The sequence below is a fragment of the Polypterus senegalus genome, chromosome 3 (genome assembly GCF_016835505.1).
Source record: "Polypterus senegalus isolate Bchr_013 chromosome 3, ASM1683550v1, whole genome shotgun sequence".
NCBI lineage: Eukaryota > Metazoa > Chordata > Cladistia > Polypteriformes > Polypteridae > Polypterus > Polypterus senegalus.
This window is the reverse complement of record NC_053156.1, coordinates 146517501-146538338: the sequence shown is the minus strand read 5'-3', so window position 1 is coordinate 146538338 and position 20838 is coordinate 146517501. Positions and strand designations below refer to the sequence as shown.

The 20838-nt window shown below is 38.0% G+C and overlaps 1 protein-coding gene across 1 annotated transcript in view; it reads left to right on the top strand.

Annotated features, from left to right (window-relative positions):
* Nucleotides 1-20838, top strand: part of cfap61 (cilia and flagella associated protein 61) — a 337473-nt gene that overhangs the window by 145807 nt on the left and 170828 nt on the right. Inside the window, exon 18 of the mRNA XM_039748028.1 lies at nucleotides 1247-1375. Within this exon, the coding sequence (XP_039603962.1) occupies nucleotides 1247-1375 (129 nt within the window). The remainder of the gene's footprint in view (nucleotides 1-1246; nucleotides 1376-20838) is intronic.

The window sequence follows — 20838 nt, the reverse complement described above, 5'->3', positions numbered from 1 at the left end:
ACAAAAGCAGCAGAAGAAAATTCATACAGACATAGTGATAAAATGAAAAAAAAATACTCAGAAAGTGACTTTTTTGTGAATACAGGTGCTTTTTTTGTTGTGGATTAACACACTTATAAAAAATATCCAAAATCTGCTTTTGAATTTGCGACGCACCACTCATCATTCTACTTTAATATTATTTTGATTAAGACATATTATGTTAATGCTGTTACAGCCTCAATTTTCAAACCTTATTTTTCATATTATACAGCCATCTGCTTGAGTCATTTGGTGCACATAATGTTTCCATAGTATTTATAAAAAAGAGCATATGTATAAATGCCTCACAACACCAGACGGCGCAGGTGTATCTAATGAAATGCCAAAATGAAACATTTGCTATGGCAGGCTTCTTCAGATTACAAGGCACTGTTTTTCTGAGAAAAATATTATGATTCACAATTTTTAGCCAAATGGTTTGACATTTTCTGGTTTGAAGCATAATTTGCATGTACAGGTGGTTTCAGTGCTATTTGTACTGTATGTGGTAATATTGGAATTGCCTTTTCTGATTTGGGTGGTTTATTATGCCCTTTTCCTTATTAAATTACACTGCACTGCCTTGTCTCTAAAAAGTCAATTATGTATTTATATTAAACTGCATAACCTAGGAGGTTTTATTTTTTTGTAATTTGTTCATACTGTATTTACAAATGCTTTGGCTTGTGCACTGTTGTCCTGAATGATGCAATGAAATACCTTCTCACACACTAAAGCTGCCCTTGCTTTTGTTAATTGCTTAGAATAAACATTAGTCAGATTCAGATATAAAACACAGATTATAATTACTGAAACTTACATGAAAAAAAGGCATCAGGGGAATTATGGGCTGCCAGCACTGGTTACAGCAGTATTACAAAATGAATTTTAATGGGGGCTGAATCTAGCTGATTCATGATTAGCAAAGAAAAGATATTCTCCAGGGGGAAATCCTTGTTCTGCAAAAATCCTATAAACCCAACCACTTGTTTTTCATCCATTCCCACAGAGATGGTAATGTAATTACTCTCATAATTATCTTCATTAGTGGCAGCCGCTGTAGACAGTTCATTCCATGGCTCTAAGTGCCTGTTTATCAACCCATTTTCCCTTCATTTTAACCAATGTTTTTCCATAAATCTGTATTTGCCCATTTAGGCAGCTGCACTACGTCACTATAAGGGCCCTTGGACCTCACATTTTACCCATTTCCTATCATTCTCAGAATGCCTATGCCCATTCGCTGACATCTGCCCTTAATTGTATGGTTCCTGTGTGTGCAAGACGACAGATTGTCTATCCTCTTGAAGAACTTGGCATCAATGCTCCATCCAGGCAGGTCTCCAAGGATCAGGTGGGTAGCATGAACAGCAGATTGCAGCTGGCATGGTACAAGCTGTGTGCCAAGCTTTGCAGATGGGCAAATACCACTGTCCCCATTTAGCATGAGATGATTCTTAATTAAGGTTTATCACAAGAAAATGTGCTTGTATTCTAAAAGCTTGTTTTTTTCTCTTCTTATTCGTACCACTGCAGCTTTCATTCCAAAGGCAGTTATTATTAAGGAAATTAGAATAATAGAAGTAGAAATTTAAACTGTTTTTTTATATATATAATTCAAACCCAAACGATAAATAAATGTATTTTGTATTTTCTTTAGAGGGGTTTTCTTTATGATGTATTATTGCTTTATGTTTAGAAATTAGTATTTACTATTATACTATACTAAAAATTGCTAATATTAATCTAATAAGAATTTCCATATAGAACAGTGTGCATGCTTAAAATATAGTTTTGGATTGAATGTGGTGCTGATTAGCAATGTTAAATCACACATTCATACAGTATGTACATTAAAAACAGACATATGAATCATTGGCCTTTAATGGTCTTTAGTCAGCAACATTTCATGATGTTGCATTCAAAAAATATAAAAAATATGTCCTTTATATTTAACAATACCGTACATAGAGAGATATCTTGTAATAAAGCTGCCAAAAGGTTACAATTTAAATGCAAGTACACGCTGTGCAAAAATCTATGTTCAAGTAAAATGGCTAGAGTAGGCAGTATAATGACATAATAGGAAATACTGGCATTTATGATATGTTCATAACAGGATACTGCATCAAATGACTGTAAGATACATTGCATATTTTTAGAAGCTTTAGTAAACAACTCATATACTTGGTGACTCACGTTCAAAGATTAATTATTCTCTGACTCAAAGAAAAATGCAATTTTATTTGATCTTTTCAAAATGTGATTGAATGCAGTTTATTAGCTTTTTTTTTAAGCAAGCACATATTGAATGTTTCCTTTCATGGAACATTTACTCATTCATTCTTTTTCCAAACCCACTGAATCCCATTTGGGGTCATGGTGTAATGGGAGCTAATTCATTCTTCCTGCACCAGATTAAAACATGTCTGAATTGAAAAATTATGACTTTAGAATGAATATGATCCTCAATAAGGGTCATCAGAATTAGAGCAGCACGGTGGTTTAGTAATCAGTCATAATTTCTTAACTAAATTGGCAAAAATGGAGATTGGCACCCCATCCAGGGATAGTTCCTGCCTTGTGTCTAATGCTTGCTGAACCATAAACATTTGCTCAACAAAACTACTGATTATGTTTTCTAGTCACTGTATACCAGAAAAATTTCTAAAGACTAAAAACTGCAATACAGTTTGTACCTTTATGTATAAACATGGTCAGAGTGACTAGCAGGACCCTGGTAAATACGGAGTAATGCGCATCACCAGGACGTTAATGGAAGAAATTATAAATGATGGCAGAAAATCAACTATCCAATATAGTCCAGTGATATTAGCAGAATAGACACTACATGATAGTTTGCATGGATGTAAGCAGGGCACTAATATGCCTTAGTTTAAAAAGGAAGCAAGAAAAGTGTTTGATTATAATGGAGCATGCAGTATTATTTACTGTATCTTGAGTTTGATTAATTTTTGCAAGGCAAGTAATAAATACAGTAGGCAGGGATTTAGAACAAAATTTTTAAAAATTTGTTTAGGCCCAAAGTTTATTTATATAAAAATGGGTTTGTAAAATTTGCTATTTGCAATCAATTAGATGGATTAGCAAATACCTTATAAATCAGTAGAAGCACAAAAATATGATCTGGGCAAAGTCTGAATATATGGCAACTAAGCTAATAAATAAATGCATAAATAAATAAATCTCAAGACTTGTGTTTTTGAATAAAGGTATCTAATACAATGAAACAGTAGAGGGACCAGGACTGAAAGCACCCTGGTGATTCTTAAGGGACTCAACACAATCTCAACAGTGTACAGAAGCAGTTTTGAAAATCTTATGGAATTTTGGGATAGATAGCATGCTATGTGGTTCCATCTAAAAAACAGTGGACAGTTTTGATAACCTTGTTATGAGAAGGATGTAACAAAACTAATGAAATTTTAAAGAGCTGTTAAAGCCATTTTTTTCTTATATGCATTTTTGTGATTATCATGATTTTTATTATTTAATATTGAAAACCATCCAGTGAAAGTCACTCTATGTTTTAAATGACTATACAAAACAATCCACATTGTAAATCATTTCCATTGTTCAGCTGACTTTTCCATTGTCACATGTTAGTAAGTTTGCTTGGGGGGCAGAGAATGACAGTCCTTTTTCACCTTTAATCAAGAATTTGATTATTCTTGTGTAATTGAACTGTCCCTTCTTAGTTCTGCATTACTATATTGACAATGGATGTGTTCAGTTGACAGTCCTTAGTACTTTGTACTGTTCACAAAGGCTATGATTGGGTGGCCACCGCTACAAATTTCCACCTCTCTCTCCTCCCTGCCCAGTCTTGGGTTCTCTTCTCCTCTTCTGTGGCAATGTCTCTCTGTACATCAAGTAACCAGGCACCCTGGTCAGCCGCCATTTTTCCCAGGTTTCTTGTAGATTTCAAGTTGTGCCTTCTTTTAGCGCAGCAACAGGCATCCCACTGGTCGACAACCTGAAGCAAGTTCTTCATTCAGAAGTATTTTGGGGATACTGCCACCTTGCATATAATAAACACAATCAAGTCAACATAACTTTCACTGTATGTGGAGGGCTAACATGTTTGGCATGGTGGCCTGCTCCAGGACATCTTTGTTTGGCTTAAGTTCCTTCCAAGAGATGCCCAGGATCCAGCACTGACAGTGGAGGTGGATGGTGGTAAAGCAGTGCACTTAGCATGTGTAAGTGGACCAGATCTCACTGTTATAGAGGATAAGACAGCACAAAGGACAAGGAAATCCCAAAAAGTGTTGGGGTGAGGACACGTCCCTGGTTCACATCACAGAGGACTGGAAACTGGTCTAATGTTGAGAACTCCACCAATACTGTTCCTTGGATACCATCAATTTGGTCAGCTTCCGGTCTCCTCCAGCTGTATGAATAATCCCCATCTACTGAGCAGGTCAAAAGCATTGGTCAGACTGGTGAAGGCAACAGGCAGAGGCTGCCTCTGTTCTCTGTTTTTTCCTATAACTATTTGTGAGAATATCTTATCAATAGTAAATCTCAGCTGAACTATGACTCAGGGTACACCTGCTCACCTACAGTTTGCAACCTTTTAAATACTACTTGGACAAACTCCTTGCTGATGATGCTGATCAGGGCTATGCTCCTGTAATTGTTGTAATTGCTGTATTCTCTTATTTTTGTTGATTGTGATGATGTTTGCATAATGCATGTCTTTAGGGTACTGATATCTCTTCCCACCATACATAAAGATGACTGTGGAGCACCAGCTTCCCACACTGGTCCACTTCAGCTGGGATGCTGTCTTTTCCTGTTGACTTGCCATGTCAAAGCAAGTCTAAGGCCTTGCTGAGAAAATCCTATGTTAGAGGTAGGACAAGCTCTTCCGGGATGAGTCGGGAGGGGATTCAATTTAGTGCAGATTAGTTACCACATTAACTAAGGAGTAAAAATCTTGGTAATACTTGGCCCATCTCTCCATCTGTGTGACAGGGTTGTTGATAATTTGTCATCATTTGATCTCAACAGGGTGCTCTTGCTGATGATGCTCAAGCCTTCTTCATCCCTTTGTTCATACCTTGTACATTTCCATTGCCAGCCCAAGCTTGGATGCTTTTGCACAGGTTCTCCCAGTGATCATTGGCACAGCAGCTAGCTGTTCTTTGAGCATTATTCCATGCTCTTCTCAATGCAGCAAGCCTATTTGCTGAGGGACCTTTCTTGTAACTGATTAGGGGTTCTTTCTTCACCTTGTTGATGGGTTTAGTCTTAGAGGGGAGGGATTTTAACCAATCTTGGTTTCTTCTCTTCTTTTTCCTAAAAGGTGAATGGTAGAGTTGTAGGTAGAGTCTAAGATAAATTGCTCTCCTTCAAGGAAATGTGTATTTTCTTTGAACACCTGTCACAGAGACGCCACACATTCTACCAGTGTTATCTTCTCATTCTAAGGCAACGTGCCTTCTTTCACCTAGGGTAAAAACCATTGGCTTCTCACACCTGGTTTGGCCCACCTGTTGAAGCAGTTTGCCAGGATGAGGCCACGATGACTGCTTGGAGCCACATGTGAGACCTGAGTGACAAATAGGGACCAAAGGTGGACGTGTACCCTACCCCAACAAGCGAAGGACACAACAAGTCCCTCCTTAAACATCCCAGGAGTAACTATTTTCAGTCATAATATATCTTTCTTAACCTGGTTGACTAGATCATATGCTAGTAGCACTGAAGGCAAAGCAGGAAATAATTTATCATTCCACATGCACACACTCACATTCACACTAACATAGTTTCCAATTCAGAATTAATAATTAACTTATCCTGTGCTTCTTTGGGGATGTGGGAAGAAAAGCAGAATAGCCATAAAAAACATGCCATAGCAAAGAGAACAAGTGAACACCACAAGTCCATGGAAGCAGCACTGCTAACCATTGTACCACCTTGCCACCCAAAAAAATTTTTATTTGATATATTTCCATTTAAAATATGAGCTCAAAGGAAAATATTAAGGCATTGGTTAATCAGTGCAGATGTCCTGATAGCAAATTAAAATTAAATATAATTAACCAGATGTGTATGAGAACTGTTTTCCAGGAAAACAGCAGCCACATTAATATAGCATGTCAGTTAAAAAAGGAATAGAAGATCTAAAACATAATAGGGAAAAGATTAAGACAAAGTTTAAATTTAGGATTGTTTAAACCTCACAGATTTAGGAAAATGATTACAAAGAACTGAAACCACAGAAGAATATGAAAATGTAGTGGGAAGAACATATAAACAATCAAATTCTAATAAATAGTATAATTAAAAAGTAGAAACGTAACCAGGAACACAAAAATAAGAGGTACTGAATTAATCAAAGATCATTACAATTATCAGTAAATACAAACCACAATTTCATAGACTCTAAACAAAATTGAAATATTTCAGTTTGATAAACAATAGTGTATTTGTAATAAGCAAAAATAATATATTATTCTGAAAGGGGATTACATAAGATCATTAAGTTTGACAAATAAGAGTATTCGACTCAATTAAACTCAACTATTTACAATACAGTAGACCCCCGCGAAGTCGCGGTTCAGAGTTCGCGGCCTGAGTCATTTGCAGATTTTTCCTTAGAACCTATCTAATAATTATTGGCGGAAACTGTAAATATCCTCCGCAATTTTTATGCCTTTTTTCATGGCAATACTGTACTGTAGAGAGAACAGGAAGCAACTGTGGAGGAAACACGGCTCAGGATGGTGAAAGTAGCCAATAGAATTTAAAACTGTGACTCCCAGCAGTCCCTGCAGTGGCTCTGATTGGTCTTCTGCTGAGGGTGCTGGGGCTATTGGGGTCAAAGGATGTCAGCGTGGCTTTTACAAATGGGGCCGGTGACCAAAAGCAAAAAAAAAAGTTTTTGTAATTTGTGTTTCAAGTTCCTGTCTATCTGCCTGCCTTCTGTTGGGTTACCTGTACTTATTAGTTTTGTCCTGGATCATTTCGTGTTTGGCGTCTGCATTGTCTGCCTGTGTACATGAGGACTGTAAGTGGATTCATGGCCATCCAGCAAAGAAAGAAGCACTCCTGGACTTGTCTTCACCATTTCAGAAACTAGCGGTAGGACTATCTTTACATTACCATTCAATGTATTTTCATCATTACATTTCATCCATTGCTGTTTTTCTGATTTACTGTGTCTGTTTTGTTGGTGCTTTGTTGTATTTAAGGTGTAATCGCTGTAAGGGGAACAGGGGTGGTATCATTTTCATTTATTTCATTTGTTTTCATTATATTCTTCTTTTGCTGTTTGATTACCGGATTGCTTTGTTTTTGTATCTTTTTTTGAGTGTGCGCTGGTCAGGTCAAGGCTGTGTGTGTCCCTGGAATCTCCACCTTAAAAATAAATAAATCGCTGTCTTCTCGACGGTGTGAATCTTAGCGGCACCAGACTGCTACAGCGTTATTCATTTCTCTTTGCTGCTGATGGACTGTGATGCATCTCTAGCTGAGTGTTCTTGTGTTTTCAGTTTTGTTCCTCTTGACCCTTAAACCGCCACAACCAGCTATAGTCGTTTCCCAGTGCCATTTGCGAGCATGCAGGAGCTGACTTAAAAGCCTGAAGTATCATAGCTCGCTTGCGGTACCGCTTTATTTGTGCGAATCCAAGAGAGACGCAGCGGGCCGTGGGGAGGGGGGTGGGGCCATCCTAACTCACACCCCAGCCTTGGGGCACACCTTACATCCGCTTGGCTAGTGAACAAGAGAACTACTTAACGGATTTAGATCGGGTTTTATTCTAGAATATGCTTGAACATCCGGTTGATTTTGTGATTTCTCTCATCGCGCTAAGAATTATAGTTTGCTTGCAGAAGTGAGTTATTTGCACTAATCTGAGACAGAGGCTGCAAGCCAAGGGGAGGGGAAACATGACATCAGGAGTGTTTATGTATATGTTGTGCTGCGGTCATGGGGAATGTTATTTCATGCCACTGTAAGCTGCAATACTGTGTGTTGATGGTTGGACAATAAAGGCACTTGACTTGAATTATTTGAGTTTTTTGCACATACAGTGCATCCGGAAAGTATTCACAGAGCATCACTTTTTCCACATTTTGTTACAGCCTTATTCCAAAATGGAATAAATTCATTTTTTTCCTCAGAATTCTACACACAACACCCCATAATGACAACGTGAAAAATGTTTACTTGAGGTTTTTGCAAATTTATTAAAAATAAAAAAACTGAGAAATCACATGTACATAAGTATTCACAGCCTTTGCCATGAAGCTCAAAATTGAGCTCAGGTGCATCCTGTTTCCCCCGATCATCCTTGAGATGAGTCTGCCTGTGGAAAATTCAGTTGATTGGACATGATTTGGAAAGGCACACACCTGTCTATGTAAGGTCCCACAGTTGACAGTTCATGTCAGAGCACAAACCAAGCATGAAGTCAAAGGAATTGTCTCGATCCCCAAATCTGGGGAAGGTTACAGAAAAATTTCTGCTGCTTTGAAGGTCCCAATGAGCACAGTGGCCACCGTCATTTGTAAATGGAAGAAGTTCGAAACCACCAGGACTCTTCCTAGAGCTGGCCGGCCATCTAAACTGAGAGATCGGGGGAGAAGGGCCTTAGTCAGGGAGGTGACCAAGAACCTGATGGTCACTCTGTGCAGAGTATGCATTATAGAGAGACTGCTCTGCAAAGCCTCTACCCACTTAATCCACAGGCATACACCTCACCATCCAGCATTTTTTGTGGTAGTTATTGACAAAGCCTTCATACTTGTTTTATTCTACTTGGAGGTCCCTTCCAAATGCTCTTTCCATGGCACAATAAGCCCCAGCATGGCTACATACTTGGTTGTCCCTGATACCTGAGAAGACCAGTCTTAAAGAGTTCTTGGCAATGAATTGTGGGATCTCAAGTTGCCTGCCTAAGTCTACAATCAGCCACCATGACTGTGCTATGTTGAACAGTCCTGCTGGTGTTTTTGCTTAAGGCTTTCCCCAGGTCTGATGAAGCAGATGTGTGATCTTCATGATACGGACCTCCGGCACTGCTAGTGGTCTCTGCGATGGACAATAGGGCATCCTGGTTGCTTGTGGTATCAGCCTTCTCCCAAAGCCTTTTGGCCAGCAGTTCAAAATGTGCTTGAGAAGTCTCCTTTATATGGTGAAAAGAGCAATCTGGTTTCTCCAATTCACCCCAGTATTACAGGTTGAATAAGCTTGGGAGTACATTGTATACTGCTTGGACCGATATCATAATGCAGTGTTTTTGTGTGCGCTGAAGATCAGTTCATGAAATCTTCCTCTCCACATTGCATTCCTTTCTGGCCCAGACACCTTGCTGTCTCATCCCTACTGCTTTGCTAGATCGCTTCTCCTTGAATGTTGCTCTTAGCTACTCCTGGATCAGTCCCTGCTGTTCCTTTCCCTGTGCGTTGTCAATAAAGGTGATTGTCTTTTAATGATGGAGCAACCAGTGCAGGTTTAAACAAAAGCTGTGTTTTTTACCACCACAATTTTCCCCTTCTTCAGTGGACTCAAATTCCATTTTGTACTTATATTTCTTTAGATGTATTCTCTGGCATTGAGACATTTGGTTTTTTTATAAATAGAAAGAAGAACAGGCTTTGTGGCGTTACTGTACCTTCCCAGTAGTCTCACATGAGCTCTCTAAGGGTTTCATCTTAAGATAGTACTTTTTAATATACTGTACACTACTAGTCTAAAGTTTTAGAAAACTGCAATTTTTCCATTTTTTCTTCAAATCTAATTAGCTGAAATGCAATAAATAACCTAAAATGGTTATTTGTGCTGCAGGTTTGACAAGGCAAGTGGCAATAAGAAAGCCATTCCTTAAAGGACAAAATAGGTACAAAGTTTCCAGTTCATTTCTTCATTCTAACTCACTTTGTGACACCGAGCAAATCACTTAATCTGCCTGGAGTCCAAATGTAAAACAAAAGTATCTACAAACAGTTTTACTGTGTCCTGATTAGTAGGTCATTTTGAAGAAAGACACCAGTCAATTATGTGTAAAATATATTACTAGGTCATAAAGGAAGTTTTGAAGAAGCCTGTACAGCTCCATAATGCAAATACTCTGTTCCTTTGAATATAGCATATCTTCTGTCCAACAAGTACACAGATAAGATAACTAACCAAATGAAGTGCCAAACATGGGGGATTCCCCATTTACTATGCTTGGGGATGCTTTTTCATATATCACCATCTATCTGTGTGTACAGATTTTTGTACCATTTATAATTTCATGAAACATCTTTTATAGAGAGGGTCAGGCTTCCGACATTGCAATTAAGTGGGTTTGAAAATGTTATACTATGTTACGTAATTTTAATGATGTCCCCTGAAGGAACCATCAGTTATGAAAGGGTGAGTTCCTGGAGTGAAAAATGCGGCTGTGAAGAAATTTAGTTAGCAATACACTATACCACTGAAATTGCAAATGAAGCAATATTTAATAGCAAGAAGACATTGCAACTGTTGTCCCATTTAGTGTTGCTTCCTGCCTTTTACTCATTGCTGCTTTAATTGATTTATTAAATGATATGTTGATTTTATAAACAGTAATAGATTTACACAGACTAATGTATCCATTACAGATTGCCAAGCAACTAATGTAAATTGGAAGAATTAAATCAATATATGTGCAGCAACAATTCCTACATTGTGAAGTAAATTGATGATTACAGATGTCACTAAGAAACATGACATATAAAATATAGATTGATTGAATGATTAGACAATAGGGCATCGTTGATTGAAAACAATTAACAGACATAGTCAAAATAAAGTAACCTATTTGTTTATCAATTTTCTGTTTATCCAGTTCAGGCAGCATAAGTCTTTAGGATATTGAAGAAAAAGCTGAATATCTGTATATTTTGTAAAGGGGCCAGATTTTGGAACACATCTCGATTGTAACCTGCCCTGGAAGTGATGGCAGATAGGGAAATTGAATATAATGAAGACATAGGAAATTATTCTATGAATTTTTCAAGGTATATAAATATAGTGGAAGGACAGTGGGGACTGCAAAAAAACTACATTCCCCAGCCCTGCAACTGTTGGCAGCTGGAGTCTTCTATTGAGGCACCTGGAGGGTTATATGGCCCTTTGGTTTAAAATAAGCCGGCAATCTGGAAAAGATACCTAGGACCACCTGTGGGAGCTCTGGACAGACTACCCTCCATAGGTTCTGTAGGACTAGGCTTGACCCGGAGGTATTTCCTTGGAGATCAGACGTGACCCTGAAAGCTGTCCAAGAATGTGGTATTAAAGAGCCCAGTCACCATTGCTTTAGTGTAGGTTAGAATTAGATGGAGAGAGAATGAGAGCTCATTTAGCATGAGAAAGGAGAAAAGAGGTGCAAGAAGGGAAGAAGGGTCAAAGTGTAGACAGGGGGAGCTGTGAAAGGTATTTTTATTTGGTTTTAGCACCTCATTTGTTGAAGTTTTGTTTCTAAATTTTTGTGATCTTTTTTATTGCCTTTAGTTTTTATAAAATTTTTCTTTGTTTGGCATTTTTGCCAAAAAATTGAGAGCACCTCCTACATGCCAGTACTGTTCACTAAGGCATTTTTTGGATTTTTTCATTAATTGTATGTTCAGGCTTCTATTTTTTCTTGCCATACCCATAGCCAGACAATGGAGTTCTAACACATGGTTTATTTTAATTTATTACAAACAGCAGTGATGTTTACAGACTGCACATTTAGATGGCCCATGCAATGAAAAAAACATTTTTAATTTTGAAGTTTTTTCTTTGCTGGAAGTGGAAAAAAATAACTGCCAGTAATATTTTGGAGGCACCTTAAACAGTCTTGTAGGGGGAGGGGAGTACATTTTGCAGACACAAATATACAGTACATGTAAACTATTTCATAGTGTGAGAGTCGGTGGTCCCTCTTCAAAGTCCACAGGTGAGAATGAATATCAGAATGAGTTTTGTTAGGGACTGTGCTGGTACTCTGAGGACCAACAGGGATAAATATTAATACTGTGCTTAGTTTTCTTCCTGTAAATATATTGTGGTGTCATTTTCATGGAAACACCTATGGTCACTCACATCCACGTTGCTTAGCATGCAGTCAAAAGTTAAAGCACAGTTGCTAATCACATTTTACTTGAGCTTTGCCTGACTTTCATAAATCCACTTCATAGCTGAATTTTCTGCCATGTCAGTGTCAATATTTTACTGGAAGCGTACATTTGCATAAACCAACAACCCAATCTCTATGCTGGATCACTTATCAGCTAAAAAAAGAATGCAATGTTTTAAAATAGGCCACTTGCTGCAGCATTACAGTATTATCGTCAATTAGGAAAACATTGGCCAGCTACTTTTCTTTTTTCCATAACAGCACCAAATTTCACTCAAACCAGTCAAAGCATTGTTGAGATTTTGGGGTATTTATTTTTTATATTGTAGGGGTCGTTTTTTTTACCCCCAGATATTGATATATCAAAATGTCCTTTCTTAGTAGATATCTACTGCCCTAGATGTACAATCCTGCAAAACTTTAACTTTTTAACTAAACAGTGTTTTGTTGATGACTGAGTGAGTCAACTTTGCATTATATATACAGTATATGTCAAGAATGTGTAAGCAAAAGCATTGCCTACTAAGTTGAGATTTGTACCTGGGATACGAGAGCTGTGAGGTAGCACCACTGGGTTTACAACAGATCTAGCCATTTTTTCCCTCTTCTACAGTATTTTGGGTCAATGTGCTTGGTCAGTCGTCTCCACACAGCTTGACCCTGCAGTTTTTCGCCAGTCAAGACCTTTTACTTCAGATCTAATTTTACTTGATCCATCCCTCTCCACTTTGGACTCCCTATTTCCATTCCTATCACTCTTTTGCTGACATATTCATTGCCTCTCCTTATCACATGTCGATACCACTTCAACCTACTTTCCTGTTCTTTCTTAGACATCTCTCCCACTTTTGTTGTAGCTCTGATTGTTTCATTTCTTATTCTGTCCTTTTTAGTAACTCCACATATCTATCTCAACATTCTCATTTTTGCCACAGTTAACCTCTTCTCCTGCATCCCCTTTACTGTCCATATCTCAGCTCCATACATCATTGCTGGTCTTACCACAGTCCTAAAAACCTTACCTTTAACCTTTACCTTAATTCTTTGATCACGTAATGCTCATGATGCCTTCTTCCAATTGTATCATCTACAGTGCACTCTATGGGTTATCTCTTCTTGTAATTTTCCATCTTGGGCTACCATTGACCCTAGATATTTAAATGTATCCACTCTTTTCAACAGCACGCCCTGCAGGCTAACTTCAGAATCCTGATCATCATTAAACCTCATATCCACTATCTTCTTCCTACTTTCCCAAAGCTCTTCTCCATTCTTCCAACTTCCTCTCCACTTCCTAGTTTCCGATGCCCTAGAACATAATGTCATCAGCAAAAAGCATGTCCCATGGGGATTGGTCTTTTATCACACGACTCAACACATCCAAAATCAGATCAAAGAGATGAAGATTTAAAGAAGATCCCAGGTGCAAACCTACTCTAACTGGGATCTTGTCTGTTACCCCAACACTACTATTAACCTGACTCCACACTCCCTCATACATATCCTGGATAATCCTCATATACTTCTCTGGTACTCCTTTCTCTCTTGTGCACCTCCAGACTTCTCCACATGGTACTCTATCATAAACTCTCTCCAAATCAATAAACATCATATGCAGTCCTTTCTGTTTTTCTTGATGTTTCTCTATGAGCTGTCTTAATGCAAGACTATATCAGTTATTCGCCTCCCTAGAACAAAACCAAACTGCTCCTCCCCTATGGTGGTCTCTTCTCTAAATATTCTCTTTACAACCCTTTCTCAAATTTTCATTGTGTTTGACATCAGTTGTATCCCTGTATAGTTTCCACAATCCTAACCATCACCTTTCTCCTTATCAATGGGTACAATCACACTGTTCCTCCACTCCTCTGGTATTCTGTCCTGTTCATAAATCTTCTACATTAGATTCAACAACACATTTACTTCCTCTTCTCCTAAACTCTTCAACACTTCACTTGTTCTGTTGCCTTTCCATTTTTCACTCTTTTCAATGCCTCCTTTACTTCCTCCCTACTTATTTTTGGTACAGCCCTTCATTTGGGACTCCTTCCCCAAATACTATCCATGGATTTTCTTCATTCAGTAGCTTTTCATAGTACTTCTTACATCTATTTTTGATCCTATCTTGCTAACCCTCAAGACCCCACCTTTCTCATCTTTCTTCTGCTTTATTTGACTAATTTCCTTCCTAGTCTTATTGCTATCCTTCACTATTCTAAAAAATCATTCTTTTTCCCTCTTTTTTCTCCAATTTTTCGCACATCTCCTCTAAAGCTTGTGCCTTGGCTCTTGCCACTGCCTTCCTGCCGCCTTGGTTGTCTACCTATACATTTATCTATCTTCCTCCCTCGCTGACTGGTGCCATTTCTTCTTTATCTCATTCTTAGCCTAATAATAATAATAATAACAATAATAATAATATATTTATATAGCATCTTTATCACATCCTGCACATCTCTATTCCACTGCCATGTCTCTCTGTCCCCAGGTTGGTTCCTTTCTGTTGTCCTGTCCAACATCTCTTTACCTGCTTTTAATACATCTTTTCATTTCTTCTCCTAATATTCCTCCACACTCTCAAATGACTGCAATTAATTTTAAAATGTACTCCCGAAACATGTTCTTAAGCTCTTCTTGCTGTTGCTTGCTCTAGTTTTATTCTTGTGATGATCCTTATCTCTCAGACCATCACCACTACTTTATTCTGAACTCTTACACTTTCACCATTTATGACCTTACCATTCTTTATCTCTTTCAAATGAGATTTTCTACACATTAGAAAGTCTATTTGGCTTTCTGTTCCTCCACTATTGTAAGTCATAAGCTGACTTACTTTCTTTTCAGAAAAAATCTGTTAACTATTACCAAATCAGATGTCACAGCAAAATCGACTATCCTCTCCCCTTCCCTATGTCTCTGCTTTATTCCTCACCCTCCATTTACCTTTTCCATCATCTCTCTAGTCTTACCCACATGCCCATTTAGATCACCACCAACAATCACTTTATCTTCCTCTTGTACTGCTCTAAGCTGTTCATATATTTGTGCCTAAACAATGTTCATCTCCTCTTCATCACAGCCCACTTGAGTAGCAAATGCACAAATTATATTAACTACACTGTCATTAAGGCCCAGCTTGACACTCATTACACTATCGCTCCTCATTGACACTGACAAGACTATCTTTTAGTCCTTTGGATAGTTATATACCCACACCATTTCTCCCTTGCTTATGTGCTCCACAGTACAACAACGTAAAGCCTCCTCACAATTGTCTTGCCTTATTCTCCTTCCAGCTAGTTTCCTGCACACACAACACTCCCACTTTCCTCCTTTCCATCAAACCTGCCAACTTTCTTCCTTTCCCGGTCATTGTCCCAACATTCAGTATCCCACTCTTCTCTTTAACTCACACTTTTCTTTCCACTCCCCAATCTTCTTCTGGACTAACTTCTTTTGCTGGGCATGACCTTGGCCTGGTAGAATGTGCAACCCTTCTCACAGGAGCAGCCCCTGTACATTGTCTGTAGGATATGCCCTAGCATTTTCCAAAGTTAATCGGACTGATTCCATCATTAAGGTTTTAGCTCAAGTTTTACAGCTGGATGCTATTCCAGACATTAATCCTCTTAATTAATAGGCTTGGGAGTGGCACTAAGTTACTAAGTAGGTAGGTAGGTATGTACCTCTGGTAGATAGATTTGGCATAACATTAGAGTACCTTGCTTTAATATTATTTTTTATATCTTCTCACCATTTGTTAGACTACACATAAATTGTTTGACTGTGTTACTTAATAGTATGCCTGCTCTCATCTTAATGAATAAAGCAAATGTTCCTTCAAGTTTTTTTTAATCATTTCACCTACATTATAGCTGCAGACTAAGTAAATGACACAGTCATTATTTTAAAAGAGAAAGAAAATAGGCAACCCTAATTATTGTACCTCTGATTGCTCATGGCAATTTTGAAAACTGTCCAGTAAAATGGTTCAGTCAAACTAAATACCAGTTATACAGTTAATCAAGTAAAAAGAAGCAAGCAACTAAGCCATCCATCGAGCAATTATTCAATTCAGGCATAGATGCCAGAGATATACTTTTGTGCTTTTTGTTTCCAGAAAGCTAGATGTAGATGTTAGGAAGGTATATACATGGTCCTATAGACTCACTGTATTTCACTGGCTCTTAATTAAGGAACCTGTGCTAATACAGAAGGCCCTAAGCAACTCCCTGAATTAAGACAACTGTTTGGATTTTAGAAACATGTCTAATCATTCCCATATATGACAGCAATTGTTATTAATAGACATACAACATTTAGAATGCTATGACATGTGTAGTGAATAACTGTACAAAACCATGCAAAAATATAAACCGTAGAGGCTGGCCTGATCATACTATTTAATGCAGCATTTGTGTCTCTAATAAACAATTTCCTAAGGAATTATATGTTCCCATCATTCTTCTTCCACAGTTTTTCCTGGCAAAGATAAACAAATTCAATCTGTTACCTTCCACATGGTGAGCTGCACAGATCATGATGATACTCTCCACCTTAGAATGTAATCTAAGCCAATCAATTGAAACCACTGTATTATACATTTTAGATGTCTGCCAGAGAAAAGGGTGGCAGACAGTGGCTCAGGATACCTTTATATCTCAGCAGGGAGCAGATCATCCAGGCTGGCAAGTGGCACTAAACAGCGCCCACATGAGAAAGGTTGTACTCTAGAGTGGGTACGGAAAGCATTCAGACCCCCTTCAATTTTTCATTCTTTGTTATATTGCAGCCATTTGCTAAAATCATTTAAATTAATTTTTCCCCTCATTAATGTACACACAGCACCCCATATTGACAGACAAAAAAAGAATTTTTGAAATTATTGCATATTTATTAAAAAAGAAAAACTGAAATATCACATGGTCCTAAGTATTCTGACCCTTTGTTCAGTATTTAATAGAAGCACCCTTTTGAGCTAATACAGCCATGAGTCTTCTTGGGAAAGATGCAACAAGTTTTTCACACCTGGATTTGGGCATCCTCTGCCATTCCTCCTTGCAGATCCTCTCCAGTTCTGTCAGGTTGGATGGTAAACGTTGGTGGACAGCCATTTTTAGGTCTCTCCAGAGATGCTCAATTGGGTTTAAGTCAGGGCTCTTTCTGGGCCATTTAAGAACAGTCACAGAGTTGTTGTGAAGCCACTCCTTCGTTATTTTAGCTGTGTGCTTAGGGTCATTGTCTTGTTGGAAGGTAAACCTTCGGCCCAGTCTGAGGTCCTTAGCACTCTGGAGGTGTTTGTCCGGGATATCCCTGTACTTGGCCGCATTCATCTTTCCCTCGATTGCAACCAGTTGTCCTGTCCCTGCAGCTGAAAAACACCCCCACAGCATGATGCTGCCACCGCCATGCTTCACTGTGGGGACTGTATTGGACAAGTGATGAGCAGTGCCTGGTTGTCTCCACACATACCGCTTAGAATTAAGGCCAAAAGTTCTATCTTGGAGTTTTCTAAAAGACACCTGAAGGACTCTGAGATGGTGAGAAATAAGATTCTCTGGTCTGATGAGACCAAGATAGAGCTAAAATAATGAAGGAGTGGCTTCACAACAACTCTGTGGCTGTTCTTGAATGGCCCAGCCAGAGCCCTGACTTAAACCCAATTAAGCATCTCTGGAGAGACCTAAAAATGGCTGTCCACCAACGTTTACCATCCAACCTGACAGAACTGGAGAGGATCTGCAAGGAGGAATGGCAAAGAATCCCCAAATCCAGGTGTGAAAAACTTGTTACATCTTTCCCAAGAAGACTCATGGCTGTATTAGCTCAAAAGGCTGCTTCTACTAAATACTGAGCAAAGGGTCTGAATACTTAGGACCATGTGATATTTCAGTTTTTCTTTTTTAATAAATCTGCAACTGTTATACTAAGGTTGTTATAATATTAATAATTGTGTCAAATTTCAAAAATTCTTTTTTTTGTCTGTCAATATAGGGTGCTGTGTGTACATTAATGAGGGAAAAAATAATTTCAATGATTTTAGCAAATGGCTGCAATATAACAAAGAGTGAAAAATTGAAGGGGGTCTGAATACTTTCCGTACACACTGTACTTTCCATTAACAGATCCTGGAAACTTCCCAGAAGATCTTTCCCTTCAAACGGTGATCAGGGCTTATGGCTATGATGAGCTTGGGGCCTCCAGAAGATAGACATACTAGGCAATTCTGATCCCTTGTGAGTTTTAAAGGTTGAGAGTTTAGTGGAGCAAAAAATTAAAGTGTATTGCATGTCTACTTCTAGTATGATTCTAAGAACACTTCTTTTTAAGAAAGAAAAGAAAGAAACAAAGAAAAAGAAACAGCTAATATAGTATACAGTACCTTGCAGAATAGCTTTTAAAGCAATGAAATGTTAGCAGTGCCTCTGAATATTCATGTAATAATTGAATAGAAGCTGAATTATGGGAAGTTAGTGGCTAGACTTTGTGTTTCACAAATAGTATATGTTTATTAGTTCCATCGAAGCAATACATTTAAGTATAATTTTAAATTAACTGGATAAATATATAGTAAAGTTATGTTGTTTACTGTAAATCAGTAATTATTTGCAACTTACTGCTTTTCAGTTTCACTTTGACTTCATAATATCAAAATAAGATTGGAGCAAGGAGCTCCTGACTCTATGAATCCTTTGTACAATTTGGCTGCATTTTAGTTTCTGGTTCAAACGCCAAAGATGGAAACAATGCATTGATGTTATTATATAATTCAAAGAGATATTAGATAATCAATACAGTATCACAATATAAAATGTAGTCATACGATAGCCAACTTAGGACATGTGGTCTGAGCTGCAATATTTCCAGCTTGAAAACAGTTCATAGAACAGGACAAGTTAGGTAAATTCCAAACTGCTGTCCTAACATGTTAGATTATAATATTCTGATGAGCTTTTTGCCATTGAAGAATGCTTCTTTTACTTGAATGGAGTTACTCTCATAATAAACACCTGGTGCCTCATGCATAAACGGTGCGTATGCACAGAAATGTTGCGTAAGAACATTTCCAAGTTCAAATTGCGATGTATAAAACCTACACTTGGAGTAAAGCCACACACATTTCCATGGTACCTCATACCCTGTCGTACGTAAGTTCTCCGCTCGGTTTTGCAGACTGGCGGCACCCAGCGTCAAAGCAGTGCTACTGTTCCTGCGTGGTTACTCTTTATTTTCCTTACGTGGCTTTATAAATACACTGAAACTAAACGCATATTGTTTATTAGTGTAGTGCATCTGATTGTAATTAACTTGAAACAATATAATGGTCCAGGGAATAGCCATAGTATTCCAAATACCATAACTGCTTTAGCGTTGTTACTCTCACTGCAGCTTTTTTTTCTTCTTTCAGCTGCTCCCGTTAGGGCTTTCCACAGCGGATCATCTTTTTCCATATTACTCTCACTGCACCACTCAGAGTATTTATATCACTGTATCTGAGTGTGGAATCACAGCAGCAGCTGATCAGAAAGAGAATTATTGGTATACAGCATCAAGCACATGCTGTCTCAGCCACGGCAAAACGCTTCAGAGACTTTCCTGTACGGACCTCGCGGTTTAGAAACAGTTTCATCCCAAGAACTTTAAACAATCAATCAGTCCATCAAGTGCTCCTTGTAGAACTGTTTGTACTTATAAGTACAATCATCTCACTGTAAACTTGCACTACAGTTATAATATTGCACAACCTGTGCCACTTTATAAAGCGCGAATTTACATATGATGACGATATCATTTTAAAGATGAAATGCAGCAAAATATGTTGATTATATTATATAGATAAAACTTTAACTTCATTTAAATAATCTGTATTGTTAATAATTAAACATGTGAGGACACAGTTCCACAGCACTAGCTAGTTCACGGATTGGTCCTACCTTGTGCTGTATTCTTTCTGGGGCTGACGCGACACTGGAATGATAGATGGATAGAATAATTAAACATGTACTACAAAGATATTTTAATGTTCCTTAAAAGTTTTGAAGAATCGTCGTTGTAAGCTTACAGATGGCTTAACATCTATTACAGAGCTGATTGTGTGGTGATTGGGTATTTGGAGAAAGAAAAGTAAGGACAGGAATTGGAGATTAGTACATTTGAAAGAGACAGTACTGCTACAATAATTTCATCGAAGGTCGCACGCAATCACGCACCGTGTTCCCCTGTTTAATGACATGCTTTAACTCCTATCATCATGAAAAAGATATCATGTATACATCTCAGTATTTTAATTATTCAGAGAGAACTGTACTATCACGAATGTAATGGATTCTGTGTCCAGTCAGAGAAAGAGAAAGCGGAAGCACGTAGTGATTCACACACATAGTGCAAAAGATCAAATACAAAACAAAGCATTTAACATACTACTTTAGTAGTAGATGGGATTTGAAAAATTAGTAAATTAAACGATTTTAAGATGAAGTTTATGATGTTCTACTTTATTGACAAAATAAACTATGTGATTAAAGTGGAAATTTTGAGACTGAAGTTAACATTTCGTGCTTTTTTCCTACTGTGTGCCTTTTTTTTTTCTCTGTACCCTAATAAGCTTTCATATGACACTCAGATGGTGGACTACGTCTCGCCTTTTCACGGCGACTTTGATATGTGACAACTTCTTTTTTATGTCAGGCACT